Source organism: Rhinolophus sinicus, chromosome 3 (genome assembly GCF_057876585.1).
Source record: "Rhinolophus sinicus isolate RSI-liver-muscle chromosome 3, RSI-T2T, whole genome shotgun sequence".
Taxonomy (NCBI): domain Eukaryota; kingdom Metazoa; phylum Chordata; class Mammalia; order Chiroptera; family Rhinolophidae; genus Rhinolophus; species Rhinolophus sinicus.
This window is the reverse complement of record NC_142503.1, coordinates 103,846,858-103,860,161: the sequence shown is the minus strand read 5'-3', so window position 1 is coordinate 103,860,161 and position 13,304 is coordinate 103,846,858. Positions and strand designations below refer to the sequence as shown.

The following is a 13,304-nucleotide window of genomic DNA, read 5'->3' as shown; positions in this document are numbered from 1 at the left end:
CACAGCTTAAATTTTGAATGAGCTGTAGTGAAAACTGAAAAGGGCACAAAACAAATGGGTACAGAAGAATAAAGAATGGCCTGGGCCGGGAGTGTCCGAAGTGTTGCCTGTGTTTTGCCTTTCCTCATGGCTAACATTGCAAATCAGTCATGCTTGCTTGTCTAAATCTGAAAATGCCTCAGAACCCTCAAAATAGCCTTCCAAGTAACATAACCAGTCATCTGGCCTAAAAATCCTTAATGATGGTGGCAGAGTAAAGCTCAGACTGATTTGAGACTTATAGATATCTAAAAAAGCATCAAGAGGAAAATACTTAAGGATGTATCAGATAGGAAGAGGTGTTAGTTGACCAGTAGAGGGCAAGGAGAGGCGATCTTGGGGCTAAATGAAGTAGAGTAATTATTGGTAAGAGAGGATTATAACCCAGGCTGGGAGAAATGAATAAATCTCCTGAGCCAGGTGAAGTGTGGTCTGGGTTACTTTAAAAAGTTGAAGATGAGATCAGTGAATCATTGTTGGTTATTTCTGAATAATTTTGGAAAATAGAGAGGAACCAAAGACTGGAAGCAAACAAAATGTTAATTCCAGATTTTATGATGGATTCCACAAGCTACGTATGACCCATATAATCAGAATCCAATGGTATTATTAGGATGATGAATTAGGGAATGTTTTGTAGATCTCAGCAAAATATTTCAGTGTGGACTGAGAAGTTTGTGGCCTAGGCTATGAATGCAGACAGAGAAATATTTGGGATTAATTGAAGGATCATTTCTTGGAGTATGGCTAATGGATTTGTGTCTTCCTGGTAGAATGCTTTAATGGTTTACTGAAAAGCTTTGTCCTCTTTTTTCTTTTCTTTTTTTTTTTTTTAACTTTACATAATCTAGACTGCTTTTCTGGTCAGTTTTATTAATGACATTCTTGAACTAATAATATGAGAATCTTGCATGCATTTTGAGGTAACATCAAATAAGGACATTGAATATACAGACCACTAAAATCCTGAAGGACTTGACAAGCTAGAATACTGGATCCAATTTAATAAGGTTTAAATTAAAATCAAAATTCTTTCTTTAGTTCTACAAAGATCACTGTTAAAAGATTCTGGAGACATGATAACAGCATGTGAACAATATGTTCACTGGTTGGGAGCCTGGGGCTCAGTTGGCAGACATGCATGAGTTTAATTCCCAGCTGGGAAACTCTAGTTTTGTGACCTTGAGAATGTTACTTATCTTCTCAAAACCTAGTTCTTCATGGGCTCAATGAGGATAATAATGCAAATTTTATAAGGTGATTGCGGGGATTAAATGTGATAGTACATTTCAAGTTCTTACTGAGTGGATTGCATATAGTAAGTACTCAGTAAATATCGGCTGCTTCCACGGTGTAGGCTCCCATCCAGGAAGAGGTCAAGTAAGCAGGACAGGGACGTGCCCACCCTGCTGCCTCTCTGGGCAGGCTTCCCCCTGCTCCTCATTTGCTGGTTCATTCGGATTTCAGGGACGTATAAACTGTATTAGTGTGTAGAGCACATAACGCGGTATCTGTCATACAGTAGTCTGTCAGCTGTTGGTGTTCTGGTTTATAAAAGAGAAGATGAGAAGGTGAGTAACTCTGAAAAAATCGGGAGTATTTGGCCTAAATACTAGTCAGCCTAGGAGATGAGATGATCTCTTTCTTCAAAAATTTGAGTTAGAAGTTCAAACTGCAGTCAGTAAATGGAAGTTCTAGAATGATAGTGTTTTCTAATGATTATAGGTGAGCTGATTTGGAATGGACTGCCTCAGGAGGTGGGGAATTCCTTTACTGGATAGAGAACCAATAGACTGTGCTAGAGAGGTTTCCAGCTCTAGGTGTGCATGAGAGGCAACAACACTGAGTGCCCTTCAGCCTGCTGACTGTCATAGTGGTGGAACCCTGGGCATTTCAACCCCTCAGTGTGTCTCTGTAAAGGAGAATATTGGTTCTAGGTATTAATCCGGGCTAAAATTCTGTGCTTTATTCCCTTTTCATTGATTTATGGCTTTATGGAATCCTCTTACTTTACTTTAAGGTACAACTGTAATCGCTATAATGAGGATGATGCAAAGGCGGCAAGAGACGCTCAGGAGGTAGGTGCATTTATTGGGGTAACAATCCAACAGGGTGTGCATTGTGTGTTTATTGGGGAATAGATTAGCAGAAGTTTTCAATTCTGAAAGATTTATGGAAATACACTCCAGTGAATACTGGGTATATACGTAGATTTAGAAGGGGAATTTTATCCAAAATGCCTATCAGAAGCATTCCTATTTATAGGTTTGTTTGCTTTCTTTTTTATTAATCTAGTCATGTAGTATAATTCCAGGTTTCAGTAGTTAGGGTGTCAAGATTTTCCCTCCCCAGCAAGGAGGTTAGAGAACAGTATTTTCTAAATAGCTCTGCTGCTATTTATATGCAGTCCCACTTATTTTATTTATTTATTTTTTCATTATCCTTTTTTTTTAAAAGAGAGCGCAGCTCACAGTAGCCCATGTGAGGATCGAACTGGCGACGTTGGTGTTACTAGCACCGCGCTCTAACCAATTTGAGCTAACCGGCCACCCCCAGCCTCACTTATTTTTGATTCTTTATTGTTTTTTAACTTCATTGTTCATCAAGTATGCTAATGATTATGGGTGGGTTCATTTGGAATGGACTGCCTCAGGAGGTGGGGAATTAATTCCCTGTTACCTGATAGGGAAACAACCACTGTTACAGAGGGAATTCAAATACTTGGTGTGGATTAGATTCAACAGCACTTTGAGTTCCTTTCAGGATGGTGATTCTATCATTGTAGACTCCTGGAATTCATTCCAAATCAAAATTGTCCCCAAAATATTTTCAAATGGCTTTTCTTACCAGGATACAATCCAAAATACGATCTGTTTCTTCTTATTTTATTTTTTAAGCATTCCTTTAAAATTTATTTCTAACTAAAATAGCATAAATTTATTTATAATTAAAAATACCATAGACACAAAAGAATGCATATAAACCTAGTCTGTTATATTTTTAGAAGTAAAAGTTCTGTGTCTCACTTTTTTAAGAGACTGGAAAATTATATTTTGTATTTGTAAATGAGTGGTGTTTCACAGACTTTCACAATATTTACAGTTCTTTTAAAGGGAAAACTCTCCATAAATTCCAGTGTTGATTTAAATTATATTCATTATAATATTACTGTTGAAACAAAACCAGTTATAAACTATTATGCTAAAACCAATGAAACTCAAGTTAAAATTAATTGACAGATAAGTTGTTTGCTGAATTTAAATTACTATTGATAGACTGTTATATGGCTGTTTTTTTTTTAATTTAGTGTAATTATACTACTAAGTGCTATGTGGTAACTTGTCCTCCTACCTGTTTTCTATATCTCAGTATAGCAAACCTTCATTCCTACAGTACAGTATGATTTGATTTGATCAGAATTCACTATTGATGTATTCTCTTATCACTTAATTTTCTCATTCGCCTGGTAGTTAAAGTAATACTGCTTGATGCCAATTTTAGCCATTTCACAAATGTTAAGACCTGAAATAAAATTTTGGTTCTCAGTTATAAGTTCATTCAGAGGATCCAGAGTGTTTGTGTTGTTTTAGGTTATCATCATCAGATTTTTAAATCCCATGGTCTTTTTAAATCAGATCATTTGGCACCCTTACCCAAGTCACATCTAATATCCTTAGATTCTGATTTGAGGTACATCACCCCATGTCATTTTGATACAAAAGTTCTGCAATCACAGTCATGCTTTTCCAGCCTTCCATTTGGACTTGATTCTACTGTTGCATTTTTTATTTACCTCAGTTTGTCATTGCATTTCCTTCTGTTGTGTTTTTGTTTTTGTTTTCGTTTTTGTTTATCTTAGCCTTTTGTCCCTTATGGTTTTCTACTTCTATTTTAAGCAATCACGGTTGTCTTAGATCATTCTGAAGAGACCATAAACTTTCCTAAAACTGTTTTCTAATTTTGATAATTCTTTCGAGTCCACAAAGAAATGTTTTTCTCTTACGTTGCATTATATTTTTCCTGATTACTGTAGTGAGCTTTTAGTTTGTACTTAATCCTGAAGAGTAGTCTCGGCTAGATCTAGCCAGATACAGTATTTGCCAATAGAGGAAATGTATGGATTATCTTTGGCCTCATGTGGTTTTCACTTGGGTACTGGTAGAATCCCTTTCTGGGATCTGCAGAGCGGAGGGTGGATTATTGTGCATAGTTTCTAAGCCAGTTTCTAATTCCTAGATTTTAGCTGCTAGACTGCATTATTATTCCCCCCCTTTATTCGCCTTCCCCCCACACACAGACTCCAGCTCAAGCCATTGTTTCTCAGTCTAGTTGTGTAGGACACAGCTCCCTGGCCCATGCTGGTATTAGGAGCCTTGCGCTCCCTCCCTGGCTGAGGTAGTCGGTAGCCATTCGTTGGTAGGCCGCTCATAGCAGCTGACGGCAGCTCTCGGCAAAACATGGTAGCCCAGGGCACACAGCAGCCCAGGGCAGCTCATGGCAGCTCATGGCAGTTTACGCCAACCTCTAGCTGCTCAAGGCAGCCCAGCTCCAGGGAGAGCCATTGTTCTCAATCTTAGCTGTAAAGGGCGCAGCTCGCTGGCCCATGTGGGAATCGAACCAACTATTAGGAGCACGGCACTCCAACCACCTGAGCCACCTAGCCTGCCCATAGAATGCACTATTTTTGTAGTTCACATCTATTCGACTAAATTAGAATCTTCTGATCTTATGGGTGTATATAAGAGTACCTTTATTTGTTTATTTAGTGGGAACCATGCCTTCTAGAATAGAGCACACCATTGCATACCCCATCTGGCCTCTTCTTACTTTCTTCACTTCCATACTCTGGCCTAGTGTTTACTAAGAATTATAGTCTTAAAAAAGTACTAGAAGGTTGGCACACAGTCCAGAAAGAGCATTGGTGGTACTTTGAGTGCCTTGGGAAGGTATACCTGTGTTGTAGAAAGTTTTTGATTTAATATACTGTGCTACAGTGCTGACAGTGGGGGATATTTGAATTTTCTTATCTTCTAGACAGAATTGTTGGTTATATTAAATAAAGTTCTCTAATATCTTACATTTTAATATGGTAATTTAGGTTTTCCATTTCATCTTGGGAATATGACAGGCTTGAAAATACTAATGCTTTTTGTGGGGGGGAATAGAATGCCAAGCAGATTACTTTCCGTGTGTTATATTTTTAGATATAATTGGTATAATTTTTAGATTATTCACTTATATAATATAATAATATTTAACCTAATAATGATTAGATATAATTGGCATAATTTTCCAATGTATAAGAATTTATTTTGTTACCTACCTGATTTGAAATAACATGTCTTGTGTAAGTTTTTTGAGATGCTTCAATGTTATAAGATAGTAGATCATGTGATTAGCTAGTTCTGTGGTTCAGAGTTAATATTTCTAAGCAAGAGACCAACCATAGGGCCTAGTAGTGTCTGTGATGTTCGTTGGCTTTAAGACTTGAAGAGAGGAAGAGGAGGTGATAATAAAAGAAAAGAACTATGTATGCGTTGAGAAACACTTTTATAGTGGTTGCATTTAGCAAGCATTTATTTTCTGCATATTAGGTACTAGAGATAAGATTACTCTTTTCAAAGCCTATCTCTTCTAGAGATTTACAGTGTAATGGAAAAGACCTATGTGGATTATTTTTGCAGTGTAATAAATAATATAAAACAAATCTAGACCAGATATCATATTGTTTCTTTGGTAATATTTCATGTATCTTTAAAAGAGTATTTTAATATAAAACTATAATACCTTTATTATGTTTATATATACCACGGGTGCCAAAAAAATGTATACACATGACATGTATTCTTGTTATTGGTATATATTATTACCTTTTTCCTTTCTTAAAATGTGTATATATATTTTTTGGCACCCTCTGTATATTTTGAAAGCAATACTTTGTTAATATCATCAACTCGCCAGTGTTCAGATGTCCCCATTTGTCCCAAATTTTCTTTAATAGTTGGTTCATATCAGGATCCACACAGGTCCACAAATTTGATTGCTATCTCTTGATAACAGACCAGTCTCCTGATCTTTAAGTTCTTCCTTTCTTTTCTTTTTTATTCCTCTATGCCATTTATTTGTTGAAGAAATTAAGTCATTTTGTCCTGTAGAATCTTCCACATTCTGGATTTTGATGGTTGCAACTCCCTGGTGTCATTTAATAGGTTCTATCCCCATATTTCCTGAAACTGGTGGTTAATTCTAGGTACTTGAATTCAAACTCAGTTTAAGGGGGAGTGGGTGGAAAGGACACAAGACACTTTGCTGGTGGGACAGTATACTTTCTGTTGCAGTATGTCAGGAGTTATATGATGTCTGGTTGCCTCTCTGTTGTCTTCTTTAAAATACTGCTTGTTTTACACCTTAGTGCCTACTGTAGAACAGTGATATCTAATAGAATGTTCTGTAATGGTGGAAATGGGCTTTATCACCACTGTCCAATTTGGTAGCTACTGACTACATGTGGCTATTGAGCACTGAGGAACTGAAGTTTTCATTTTAGTTTAATAACCATGTGTTCCTAGTGGCTGCCATATTGGGAAGTACATCTGTAGGCCATACAAAGCAGTTAAATAACAAAGCTAGCAGAAAATGTCTGTCTCTTCCTGATTTTAGCCAAATGCCTATAGTGTTTTATCAGTAAGTATGTTATCAGCTTTTGTGTATATATAATACACTCGTTATAATTTTGTGACTTTAATTTTTCTTCCTGGGACAGCGATCTAGGGCAGCCCTGCAGAGGTACCTGTTCTACTGTAATCGCTACATGAACCACATGCAGAGTCTGCGCTTTGAGCATAAGCTATATGCTCAGGTGAAGCAGAAGATGGAGGAGATGCAGCAGCACAACATGTCCTGGATCGAGGTGCAGTTCCTGAAGAAAGCAGTCGATGTCCTCTGCCAGTGTCGTGCCACACTCATGTACACTTATGTCTTCGCTTTCTACCTCAAAAAGAATAACCAGTCCATTATCTTTGAGGTAGGAGTAGTGACTGCGTGGGGAAAACCCTCGTGTTGTCCTAGGACTGCTAGGTCTTTCATACATATGATATATGCACAATGTTTCAAAAGTTCCTAACTGCTCAGAAAATGTGGGTTAAAAGTGTAGTATGAGGAAGGTACAAGAAATTTAGACTTCTTGTCTTCAACTGTATTCAAATGCATGTAGTGCAGCCACCAAGTGATGACATGTGCAGGCGCTGGGGTCAGCCCTGACTTTGAAGCTTGACTTCATCACTTTTGAGCTCTGTTGACTTGGAGCACATTACTTACCCTCGTCTCCATCTCTGTTTTAGAATGGAGGTACTACTTTCCTAGGGTGTTCTGAGCTTTAAGTGAGACAGTCCATGAATGTTGCTTCTGTAGCATCAGTCGTTCTCAGTAACAGCCTTTATTCAGGCAAAAGTAATATATTAGAAGTTAATGTGGTGGTTACTTTTCGTGGGGGCGTAATGACTAAAGGGGGGACTTTTAGCAGTAAAGGTTTTTTCAACTAGGGATGTTCATTTAAAATTGATGCATGAAATGAAACATTGATGTCGATAGATGACTAGACATAACAGACTAGCAGATGGGCATTTAGGTGGGTAAATGTCTGGAAGTAGCCATTGTAGTAAAAGATAACAAAATTTTAATCTTCCATACAGTGTTCTCTTATAAGAAGTAGGTACAGCCAGATGTAGGCAAGAGTGGGCTTCAATTTTTCCCTCGAGTTTTAGCAAATAGCAGTTCTCAGAACTCTAGATTTCTAAAAAAGACTCGTTAAGACCTTTCAAATTCCCCTTGATGTTTTTCCAGAGGTTAGTGGGTAAATCTTTAGTTCTTTTAACATTTAACAAATTGTCCTGGAAAAGAGAGAACAAGTTGTTAGAGGCAAAAGCAATAAAGAGCTTTACAGGTACAGTTAAAGCCACCTGCGAAAATTAGAGTCAGTGTTGAGAGCAGCCTATAAGCATGGAAGCAGCTAAGTTCATTTACCTTTTAGCTTTCTTTTGAAACCAAAATTTACTATGTATTTCTTCCTCTTCTTGCAGAATAACCAAGCAGACCTAGAAAATGCCACGGAGGTGCTTTCGGGCTACCTCGAACGAGATATTTCCCAAGATTCTCTACAGGATATAAAGCAGAAAGTACAAGATAAGTACAGGTGAGATTTTTTTTTTTAATAGTTTTTGAGCTAAAGTTTCTACCCTTGGTGGTCTAGCATGCCTTAGTGGTAAAGTTAGGTGATGGTGAAAGTTGGGTTTATCATATCCAGTAATTGAGCTGCTGCCATGTTTCTCATAGATTACTTTTGTCCTTTGGGCCACAAATTGCAGATAGTAGTGCCAGTTAAGCAGAGCAAAGGAAATCAGTCATGCATCCCGCCAGCTGATTCTGTTGCTTCCTTTCAGCTTTATCTGCTCAGTAGCTTCCCTGCAAGGAAAAGTGTAAAAGGGCAAGTGGCTGTTAGGATGAGGGGTGAGATTAGGATGCCAGCTGTAGTTTAGAGCCCCCGGGGGTCGTGGCTATTGACAGGCGAGCTACCCAGCCTTGCTTGAGTTTTTCTTAGATTTAGTTTTTTCCTAAGGAGAGATTTACTTTGTCCTAGGGTAGATGGTACTTCAAGATAAAAGATTCTTAAGCCAAAGATTCAAATGGTTTGTTTTCTCAGCATGGAGCTCTTTCCCCTAAAGTTGTTTCCTGGCAAATATCTTTTTAATAGTAGTAAAAATCTTTGGGAATTTGGGAGACTTGGAGATTTCGTCCTAAATAATATTTTAACTTCCCTTAGCCAACTATAGCTACTACATTGTGTTTATCGTACTTTCATAGTTAACAAAGATTTTAAAAATGTTAATGAACAACCCTTGAAATTACTTCTATCTGGAACTCTTTACTTCTATGTAGAATCACAGGATTGAATCATATGATTTCTAAGGCCCTTAAGAATTTCTAACATTGTATTGCTCTAAAATTAATTCCCCACACTGGGAATCAGGCTTTTGAAAAATACCTTTTTAAAATTGGTGTTACTAAAAATAGGTGCTTAATTCCAAGTCTGGATAAAATCTAGGAGGGCCTTAAAAAAGAAGTAAATGCCTATTTTTTTTAATTACTAGAGGCTGACAACATTTTTTCCTCTTTGATTGCAGATACTGTGAGAGTCGGCGAAGGGTTTTGTTACAGCATGTGCATGAAGGCTATGAAAAAGACCTGTGGGAGTACATTGAGGACTGAGAATGGCCCTGCATAAAATGAACTCTGAAAACTTGACCATCTAGAGTGCTCATGCAATTAAAACACACACAACAAAACAAACACACGAGGAGGCAATAAGCCTGTTCTGACACCGCTGGTCTGTAGTACCAGAATTCTGTTTTGTTAACAGAAAGTTTAAGTAAATTATATTGTAATAAAAAAAGGTAGATAAACCATTGTACAACAGTATTCTAGGCCGCCAACAAAAGTGTGACAGACACACTAAAAGCCCTCCAACTTTAACTTGTAACGTAGCTTCATTCTCAAAGCTGACTCCTTTTTTTCTTTTTCCTGAGTGTAGTACAGTTAAAATTTAAAACAGGTCCTTGACACTGCTTTTCATGTCCAAACCAGCCATTTTGTTGTACTTTGGTAGAGGACCTCTTCCCCTCCTCCCCTCCACACACAAATATACCCACACACACAGATGGGCTCGCTCTCTCTCATACCCCAAGGTCATGAGTGAATGATGATTAGTTCCTTATAAAGAAAATTCTTGGGGCGGGGAAGGGGGTAGGCAGCAAGAGGAATTAAACAAGAACAAAAAACTTTGTATATGACTTTTAAAACAAGAGGACAACACAGTATTTTTCAAAATTGTATATAGCGCATATGCATGGACAAAGCAAGCGTGGCACGTGTTTGCATAATGTTTAATTACAAAAATATTTATTCTTTAAAAATCTTCAAGATTATGTCTATTTGCTGTGCATTTTCTTTCAGTTTTCTTTATCTTTCTAGGGTTGAGGGTTGGGATAAAAAGTGTGTCGGTTTAGCACCTCTGGAAGACATAACTAGAGCTCTTTGATTTCCCTTTCCTGAGGTTCCTTTTCCCTTTCTGGTTTTGGTGTCTGTTCCTGGCCGTGGGCCTCATGCCTTGAATTCCCAGCGTGTGATCAGGGCCAGAGAGGTCAGGCTCTGACTAATGTGGCCCCAGGGCTGCAGGTCCACGGGGACCCGGCCCCCAGCCTCGTTCCTCTCATGGCCTCACGCATTTACTTATGCCTCTTGTGCCCATTCATGCACAGGTGAAGGCGTCCTAGGCCCCCGATCCCATCCAGAGGAAACATGTCAAGTATTTTTCCTTTTTTCCTTTAATTGCTGCTTTGAGCCTTTTAAGATTTTAGTTACGGCTCTTTTCTCACCCCTTCTTTACATTAGGGTGTCAAATAGAATATTGTTGCTTTAAATATAAATATGAATATAAATAAATAGCCATTCACTTAGTTTCAGATTGTGAATTTAAAATGGCAGATCCTGCAATTGCTTGTGTGTGTTGCTGTGGGTTCAGTTTGAAGGCCAGCACCCCTAGAACATGGTACTCCCATCTAGTGCATTTAAACAGAAATCACTGACTTTGCTTCTTTTCTGGTGTCAGCAGATAGGAGGATTAATAATGCATTTTAGCTGTGATGTCCATTTTTATGAGATTTCTACTAAGAGCTATGTTAAAAGTAAAGGATGGTGGTGGTTTTATTAACTATATACCTGTTTAGGCCATTCTAGCTGTGGTATTTTTCAACAGGTCAGCATCCCTAAATCTTTCAGTTTTATAAAGGAGTGCAGAGTGAACTAGGCAACTATATTAAGAGGTCTTAGTAGCAAATACCGGTGTGGGCTGATGACCTCTTTGTCTTCCTTTAAATGTCTGGCGCCTAGGGGGTGTTTACTGTTTGTGGGGCAACTTTGTCCGCCCTTGCAATGTACATCTTATTACTCCATTGGGAAGTAGGTTTGCTTTCCTCTGGCCTTTTGCCTAAGTTAGGCTTTGCTCAATCACCCTACTTTTCCTTTTAGAAAAGGTTGTTACATGAGATGTACTTGCAACTGTTCTTTTCCCATCAAAAATCAGTGAATGTTTGCCGAGTATATTATGCTGCTTCCTTAAACCACTTGTTGCTTTAGGATCAACTTTACCTGTCCCTTTTACCCTCTCTCCTTTGTCAGCTCAGCTGCAGATCTGAACTTGGTGTCTGCTTCTTCCATATCCTCTTCTCTCTTTCCCCCCATCATCCATTTGACTTCATTTTAAATAACTGCATCAATCTTAAAAGGCATTTATCAAAACTAAGGAGTTTTTTTTTTTTTTAAAAGAAAGCTGGAAAAAGTTCCTTTCCCTGGAAACTTTGTAAAGCAGCCAGAGTTGCTATCTAGATATATGTGGCTCCTTTGAAATGTTTTGTGTATGTGTGGTGTTTTTTTAAAAAGATATTAACCAGTTAACTGCATTGTCTGAGTTTGAGTGTCATAAATCCTCTTTACATACTCCCCTTACAATGCGTATCCAAAAACTGTGCACTTCGTAACATCAGCCCCTGCCCCTGGAGGTACAGTGCTTCTCAGAGATGCTTTCTGGTTTTCGTTTCCATGTGGCTCATCACCTGAGGGCAGTGCAGTTGTGGGTGCATTCCCTAATTTGTATGGATCAAGGTGAACCGGCCTTTTCTACTTCCGGGCTTTTAATGACTATCTCCATATTTGCCGGACTTCCTTGAGTTAATTGCTTTCACTGCTAGTAGCTTCAGTGACTCCAGCTGGGATAGGCAAGCCATATTGTATGACAGACAGCTTCCCCATTTCACTTTCTTAAGTCTTTCTGTCAAGAGGGCTCTGTTCACGGTAGGCGCCAGGGTCTCCCTGTCCTGAGGGAGGTTACATTGTCTTTTGGAAAGTGTATGCTTCATTTGAACAATTCATTGAGCAATAGATGGATTTTAAATTATTTACCATGAAATTTTGATCCAAAGCTCAGGACACAAACCACAGTGGTAAAATTGAGTAGCATATAACATCAGACTAAATTCTGTGTACTTTGCTGAGACCCAGATTGTATGTGTTTTATGTGTGTTTAAATAAATATATTAAATACACATGTGTATACATACACACATATATAACAGATCCGAGACTGACTGACTTGATTTGACATGGTTGAATCTTCAGTGTAAAATGTGATTCAGCCATAATTAGGAACTGAAATTCAGTACAACAGAGAAAAGGACTTGATGTAACAAATTCTTTTAGCTGCAAATCCCGGTATAGAGCACTTGGGGGACGGGAGGGGGCGGGTTGGTGAGACAATCAGATCCGTAAAATTGATTAAATGCTCCTAACCCTGTAATTTTGTGCATAGAGCACCCTGTGCTGTGGAAATAACTGTTCTTAGATTTTCATTGTAACTGGACTGTTCAGGTTGCCCAGAGGGAAAGAACATTCCTAATTCTAATAAAATAAACTTTTATTTTGTTATTCCATTAGTTACTTATGTTTATTTTTATAGTAGGTGACCTCAGTCACCTGTATTATGTGCCTTACTCACTGTTCCTACTTAATATAAAACGTCAAGATTTGATTCAGTTTCTTTGCAGGGAACTGAATGAGACCATCCCCAACAATTAACTTGGTTAGTGAAGCATTCAGAGCATTTTCTGAAAGCTTTCCGATTTCTGTGTCTTGAATATTGAATTTAGATGGTTGTTTGTGTTGTAACAGTGATACATATTATGTGCTTAGTATTAGATGCTTTGTCAATTTTTTAAAGGTAAAATGTTTTAGAAGTCATTCTCAACTTCAAAATTCATGTTACTTCCCGTTAGCTCCCTCTTTAGAAGCTGGTATCTCCAATAGGGATGGAGGGAGAGTTGTTTTAAAGAAAGTCCCAGGTTGGAGATCTTTGTCATTGATAGTCTAGCCAAGTCCAGACTTTAGGACAATTTAACTTCGTCTTACTTGGATCCAAAATTATGAGAGTTCATTTATCTTCAAAGCACTTTAACTTGTATTACCATCTAAAGCAAGTGGGGGTAGAAATTGGTCTGTTTTACAGAAGAAGAGAAGGCTCAATGTAACTTGCCCAAGATTTTACAATTTCTTCTATCTGGGACTCAAACTTTCTTTTCTCTGGGACTCGATCAACATTGTACTACCTCTTTGTGTCATATTTTCTTAATCTGTTCTCAGAATGACCTAGCATTCAGTAC

General features: G+C 38.1%; 1 protein-coding gene across 2 annotated transcripts in view; it reads left to right on the top strand.

Moving 5' to 3' along the window:
- ARIH1 (ariadne RBR E3 ubiquitin protein ligase 1) overlaps positions 1-12,573 on the top strand; it is a 103,432-nt gene extending 90,859 nt beyond the window's left edge. For both annotated transcript variants that reach the window (XM_019735959.3, XM_088796849.1), the window contains 4 exons: positions 2,060-2,117; positions 6,803-7,063; positions 8,118-8,230; positions 9,219-12,573. In XM_019735959.3, coding sequence (XP_019591518.1) covers positions 2,060-2,117; positions 6,803-7,063; positions 8,118-8,230; positions 9,219-9,303 — 517 coding nt within the window. In that variant the 3' untranslated portion in view covers positions 9,304-12,573. The remainder of the gene's footprint in view (positions 1-2,059; positions 2,118-6,802; positions 7,064-8,117; positions 8,231-9,218) is intronic.
- Positions 12,574-13,304: the final 731 nt, after the last annotated feature.